At 42.7% G+C, this 6792-nt stretch overlaps 1 protein-coding gene across 7 annotated transcripts in view; it reads left to right on the top strand.

Moving 5' to 3' along the window:
* Positions 1-6792, top strand: part of LOC123967426 (disco-interacting protein 2 homolog C-like) — an 80751-nt gene that overhangs the window by 33815 nt on the left and 40144 nt on the right. For all 7 annotated transcript variants that reach the window (XM_046043544.1, XM_046043538.1, XM_046043550.1 and 4 more), the window contains 8 exons: positions 565-656; positions 1283-1393; positions 2307-2430; positions 2681-2790; positions 3945-4047; positions 4133-4197; positions 4551-4644; positions 4761-4880. In XM_046043544.1, coding sequence (XP_045899500.1) covers positions 565-656; positions 1283-1393; positions 2307-2430; positions 2681-2790; positions 3945-4047; positions 4133-4197; positions 4551-4644; positions 4761-4880 — 819 coding nt within the window. The remainder of the gene's footprint in view (positions 1-564; positions 657-1282; positions 1394-2306; positions 2431-2680; positions 2791-3944; positions 4048-4132; positions 4198-4550; positions 4645-4760; positions 4881-6792) is intronic.

Below are 6792 nucleotides of genomic sequence, written 5' to 3'. Positions count from 1 at the left end.
TCTCTTCCTCTCTCTCTCCCTCCCTCGCTCTCCCTCCCTCCCTCCCTCCCTCTCTTTTTCATCCCTCTCCCTCCTTCTCTCCCTACCTCTCTCTCTCCATCTCTCTCCCTCCCTTCCTCTCTCTCTCCCTCCTTCCCTCTTCCTCTCTTTCTTTTTCCTATTCTCACCCTGTTTTTATCTCTGTCTCTTTCTGTCACTTCCTCTCTTTCTCTCTCCCTCCCTCCCTCTCTTTTTCATCCCTCTCCCTCCCTTCCTCCCTCTCTTTTTCATCCCTCTCCCTCCCTTCCTCTCTCTCTTTTTCATCCCTCTCCCTACCTCTTCCGTTTTTTCTTTTTCCTATTCTCACCCTGTTTTTATCTCTGTCACTCCCTTCCTCTCTCTCTCCCTCCCTCGCTCTCCCTCCCTTCCTCTCTCTCTCCCTCCCTCCCTCTCTTTTTCATCCCTCTCCCTCCCTCTTCCTCTCTTTCTTTTTCCTATTCTCACCCTGTTTTTATCTCTGTCTCTTTCCGTCACTCCCTCTCTTTCTCTCTCACACCCTCGTATCCTGTGTCCTGCTCTCTGCAGGAAAGCTGTGGTCTCGCAGCATCAAGCTTGCCTACAACATCCTCCACAAACTGGGCAGCAAGCAGGAGCCCATGGTGCGACCGGGTGATCGGGTGAGTCACACTCCTCCACCGCCTCGCACTGTTGTTGGTTTCTGGCCTTTGTGGTTATTTCACTGTAGCAGAGTTGGTAATGAATAAGCTAAGCAAGAACCTCATTGTTGCAGTACATGTTGTTGCTTTCCTCTCGTTCAAAATGATTTATTTGTTTTCAAATCTGTAATCACATCACATTTAAACGAATAGTTTCACGTTCTGCTTCTTTGTTTTCTTGCTGAGAGATAAATTAGAGGAGATACGAAACCAATTTCCTGAAGCTACAGCTTAGCTTAGCATAAAGACTGGAAACAGCTAGCCTGGCTCCGTCCAACGTTAACAAAATCTGCCTCCCAGCACCTCACTAGTTAACACGTTATGTCTCGTTTGTGTTTCCAGTCTTTATGCTAAGCTAAGCTAACCTGCTGTCAGCTGGCTCCAGATTCATATTGAATGGACAGATTTGAGAGGGGTGTCGATCGCAAATTTGTTTGCGTCAAAAAGGTTTTCAGACTCATAGAAGGGAGAGTTTAGGGTTGGACATTAATAAACACCAGCTGTAATTAGCTGTGCTAAGGTTAGGAAATGGGCTTATTCGCTTTCCCAGCATCTCTGACCCCGGCATCTGTCTCCCCTCCTTCCAGGTGGCGTTGGTGTTTCCCAACAACGACCCTGTGGCCTTCATGGTGGCCTTCTATGGCTGTCTGCTGGCCGAGGTGGTCCCTGTTCCTATTGAAGTCCCCCTAAGTCGCAAGGTACTTTATGAAATCCATCTAAATGTTGTTTCTATTGTGATCACACCCAACACCTGTCTAGTTTTCAGTTTGACACTATTCCTCAGGAGTAGTCTCTCTGCGGGATGTCGGGTACTGTAATTTAATTTGTAATGTTAATCCTTTCTGGTTCGGTCACGTCTGTTTCACCTCGTACGCAGGAGCTCCAAACCCCTGCTGTGTTTCATTTCTGTTGGTGTGGATGCTGCTCTCTGTTGGATCTTAAGTCTCAGCTGTTTGCTAGCAACAAGTACTTCTGAGAGAATAATTCAACCTGCGTGACGAGCAACAAAACACGTCAGAAACCCAACAAGCAAGAAACAAGCCCTGCTGCTGCCCCGTGTCACAGAAGGAATACTGTCATCCATTAGGTGACAACTGTTGATCTTCGTGCCGTCACCCCCGGGGACCTAACATGTCTGCAGGATGGAAGTCCCTGCTGTGAAAGAAAAAGCTTTCTGAAGGCTGAAAAACCTTTTAACTGCCAATTATATAACTTTATCCTAGCCCAGCTGTTTCTGCTCAGTCTGGAGCCTCGTGGAGACGTGGCTGCCCGCCTGTGCAGCGCAGGGTCGGCGACGTGCATACACAGAGATCACTGCTGCAGTAGAAAAAGCCTTTAGCTGCACGTTGGCTGCCTCTCTTGAACCCCTTCCCCCCCATCCTGCATTTGTGCTGCAGGATTTTCCATAAAATATCTGTTTGTGAAACGGCGCAGCAGCAGTGCAGCAAACATCCCCTCTGTTACCTGTGTGAGCACCTGCGTAATGTTCTTATAGAAGGAGATGAAACGCCACAGGATTTATACATCAGCATTTAAACGATTGCCATTTTTTTATTGATATTTGTGAACATGGTAACTTTCTGCTCTCCCCCTTTGTTTATCGTCCAATAGGATGCCGGCAGTCAGCAGATTGGGTTCCTGTTGGGCAGCTGTGGCGTTACCGTGGCCCTGACCAGTGACGCCTGCCATAAGGGTCTGCCCAAGAGTGCAACAGGCGAGATCCCACAGTTCAAAGGTGAGGGTGAAACTCATCAATCATCGCTGGATTGTTAAGGCTTGTGTCTCTGTGGGGGAGGGGTGGCCTGTCTTAGTGCACATAATGAAAATACCAGTAGAGTGTATGTTTGTAAAAATGTGTGATTGAAACACAGTTTTTTCTGCTGTAGTTTTCTCTGAAGGTGTGAAACAACTGAATGTCTTTTTTCCCCCCTGGTTTGATTATTCATATAAATAAACTCACCGTCTCTCTCCGTCTCCACCTGCAGGTTGGCCCAAGTTGCTGTGGTTTGTGACAGAGTCGAAGCACCTTTCCAAACCTCCCAGAGACTGGTTCCCTCACATCAAAGATGCAAACAACGACACTGCTTACATAGAGGTGAGCTAACAGACCAGCTCACACACACTATGATAGAGTGTCTCCTTTCATTGTGGACGTTTCAACAGAAGCTGAGACCTCTGACATTCTTCCGGTCACCTCACCAACCAGCCGCTGGGATACTGCTGATGCAGTGTAGCTATGCTTTATGCGACGCATTTATTAAAGTGAAGTGTCGTCCAGTTTCTTATGTGTATGCGAAAAAGAGGTTTCTTATGAAGAAAGCAAAATTTCTAAAGAATCAACAAATGAATCTATTTTAATCTTATTTAACAGAAGTTGCTGTTTGAACTGTTCCATCGGTGTGTCGCTCTAAAAATGAACCTGAGCTTAACCTTATTTCTAAAACAACTATCCAGCTTTTTCTCACCGTCTTTTAATTTAGTTAATTAGAGCATTAAGCATATTTTTACAGCAACTCTTTAAACACTTTAATTAACTCTTGGGCTCAAATTATTAATTTGTGTTGATTCTCTAGTTGCAGCTTCTGCAGCACAAGGCTTTGCAGTTTTTCAGTATTTTATTATTGTTTAGAAACTAAACATTTTTGAGTTTTTTGGGACTCTTGGTCGGACAAAATGAGACACTAGCTATGTCTTTGGACTTGCGATGGGCATTTTTCACCATTTTACTAGACTAAACTGAACCAAGTAACTGATTAAACGTAAAAAAGAAAAAAAATCAACATATTAAACATTAGCAGAATAATTGTTAGTCGTAGCCTTAGTGTATACTAATCTGTATACTAATCTGCACTTTAACTTCTGTTAAAGTGCCCTCAAATCCTAAATTTTGACCCCCAGCTCCCAGTTTTTCTCAGTTTTATATCACTATAAATTAAACATTTCAGTGTTTTTGGAGTGGGACAAAACAAGAAATTTGATGACGTCATCAAGGACCAAACAATTAAACTAAAACAAATAATCAGAAGAGTTTTCAACAGCAGTCATTAGTTGACCTTCAGTTTATCTTAGTTGAGGTTAGTTTACCCTCATCTTAACTTAGTTTGGTTAAATTGACTATATTTTAATGGAAAACAACTTGTTGACATCTTAAAATGAACAGAACAACCTCCACAGTAAATTGTGATTGTTCACGATGACTCGCCTCCCTCTGCTGTGGTTTCACTGATCCGTCTGTTGTTTCCCTCTCAGTATAAAACCTGTAAGGACGGCAGCGTGCTGGGAGTCACAGTGACGAGGATCGCTCTGCTCACACACTGCCAGGCTCTCACCCAGTCCTGCAGCTACACCGAGGGTAGGCTCGCGCACACAGACACAAACACACGGTTCAGTCTCTAATTTAGCAAGTTAACCCTTTTCTCTCCTTCTTGTGTCTGTAGCGGAGACCATAGTGAACGTCCTAGACTTTAAGAAGGATGTGGGCCTGTGGCACGGCATCCTGACGGTAAGACCTGCCTACTAAAAGGTTAGAGGTCAGGGATCATGACCTTCATTTCCTGTTTGCTTTACACCCTCACCTCTGATAAGCAATAAAGGCAGGTTTACAATCTGTTTGTTTTTTGCAGATAAGTACAAATTTTAAACCAATTACACTTCTTTTCAAAGCTCCGTAGCTAATATTTTGAGACACATCTAGGTGAGAACACTTTGTAAAATAGACACAAATAGTCAGAAACTTTTAATTTTAACTTAAAAATGGATAATTACAGCTCATGACCGTTTTAAAAGTAAAGGAATGAAACCTTTTTCGCTTTAAATGTGTCGTTATGTGTGTGTGTGTGTGTGTGTGGCGTGCAGAGTGTGATGAACATGATGCACGTCATCAGCGTCCCCTACTCGCTGATGAAGGTCAACCCTCTGTCATGGATCCAGAAAGTGTGCCAGTACAAAGGTCAGACTCACACTCCACCTTCCACTCAGCTCAGTCAATTCACTCCACTCCCTGTCTGTCAAATAGATTAAATGCTAATTTTCTCTCTGTCTGTCTCTATGTGTGTGTGTGTGCAGCCAAGGTGGCGTGTGTGAAGTCCAGAGACATGCACTGGGCTCTTGTGGCCCACAAAGACCAGAAGGACATCAACCTGAGCTCGCTGCGCATGCTGCTGGTGGCCGACGGATCAAACCCTTGTAAGGTCACGCTCAGCCTCCACAGCGGGGCTCTGTCACTAACGGGGGAGTTTAGAGAGGTGTATTTGAGATAGAGGCCGTCAGGGAAAGGGATCAACTCTCTTGGGAAGTCGGGAAACTGGGTCACTTTACAGGAATAGAGCAGGATGTGTCCGACTACGCACATTTGGTACTATAGATGGTTTTCAGCCCAACTGGAGTGGAAACAAGTAAAAACAGTACGAAACCAGGAAATTATATTGTTTGCTGATCCATACTGGTAGTTTTGCATATTTAGCCCATATGTTGTTTACGTTACCGCTGACCACAACACGTTATTGTTCTGTGTACTAGGCTGCCATTGATTTCAGTTCAATTCAGTACCAACCTGCAGAGACTTGAAACTTGCTTGGCGTTGGTAATCCATCACCGTGACCCTTTAGTCGGCTGTATTCTTTGACAAATTTGCTTTAATTATTGTCACGTTGTGATGCAGCTGTTTTTAAACCTCCCCCATGGTGCCTTCATGTGCACTGCGACATCAGAGAGTCAGGCGCTAAACTGCACAACTTAGCAACAACGAAGCCATTTTTAAAATGTATTTAACCTGTGTCTTACCAGGAAAGCCTCATTGAAACTGATTGAAACTTCTGGCCGAGATAGGCTTCAGTAACAGTGTGTTAGAGACAAACATATGTCTGACAACAACAAATAAACAAAATGTCATCTTGAAACAACCCAAGAGATTTCTAAAACCATTTATTATCAAATTACTCTTTTCACAAAATCTGTTAGCTTCTCAGTTGTCATCAAGAGCTGCATCCCAGTTACATACTACACATTATAGGCAGGTTTGAAACAAAATAAGACACCGGCGCTCCGGTCACTGATGGAGATGCAGCTGAAAGCACCAGAAAAAGTGGACCCTTGAATTGAGATTATCTTCGAGTGGTCACGTTGCAACTCACAAATGAAACGGAGAAGCCGCTCACAGCTGGGAAAAATAAAAACAACTTGTGGATGGTGGTAAAAACATCTTCAGGAAGCTTTGTCCTTTCGTTTATTTTTAACACGTGTTTTACTTACTTTAGGTAAACTCTTGTACACAAAGTGTTAAAAAATAAAAAAAAATATTTATATATACAGTATATAGTAAGTACTGCATACCATTAGTGCAGTATGCAGTGAGACACAGCTTTGATTTTTGGACTTGTTACTGCGACACATTTTGGAAGCTGACTTGGACATTTGGATGTAAAAGAATACATGAAAGCACCACCAATGAACAGTGGTGGAAAGTTGCCATGGTGATGTACTCAGGTGCTGCACTTTAGTAAAGTACAAGTACCTCAAAATTGTACATTTTGCTTCTCTACATTTTAGAGGAAAATATTGTACTTCTTACTCCACAACATTTATCTGACAGTTGTAGTGACTAGTTACTTCAAGTTAAGATTGTACATTAAAAAACACATGATAAGCAGATTAATTTTAAACAAATACAACACATTTACCATGTGGCCCTTTGGAGGGGCCCAACCCCTAGGTTGGGAAACACTGGACTAAACTACAGTAGCTGTTTAAAGTTAAAAGTAGCTTCTATAAAACAACTACTGCAACAGTAAAATGCTGCTTACACACTGATGCATCAGTATTAATAAACTAATAATGTCTTACTGCAGAACAAGTACTTTGATACTTGAAGTACATTTTGTCGATAATACTTTTGTAGTTTTGCTTAAGTAGGATTTTGTATGTAGGACTTTTACTTGTAAATGTATATTGACATTGTTGTTTTGTTATTTTTACTGAAAGCATCCAAGTACTTCTTCTACCACTGCCCATGAGATCTTTTCAAAATGACCTCTGCTTATGACCTTAAGTAAATACATAAAAATGGCACTTAAAAGGAAAAAAAGACATCAGAAGTGAT

This window comes from Micropterus dolomieu, linkage group LG01 (assembly GCF_021292245.1).
Source record: "Micropterus dolomieu isolate WLL.071019.BEF.003 ecotype Adirondacks linkage group LG01, ASM2129224v1, whole genome shotgun sequence".
In the NCBI taxonomy this organism is placed as follows: domain Eukaryota; kingdom Metazoa; phylum Chordata; class Actinopteri; order Centrarchiformes; family Centrarchidae; genus Micropterus; species Micropterus dolomieu.
The sequence above is the reverse complement of the archived record's forward strand: the minus strand, read 5'-3'. Positions and strand labels throughout refer to the sequence as shown.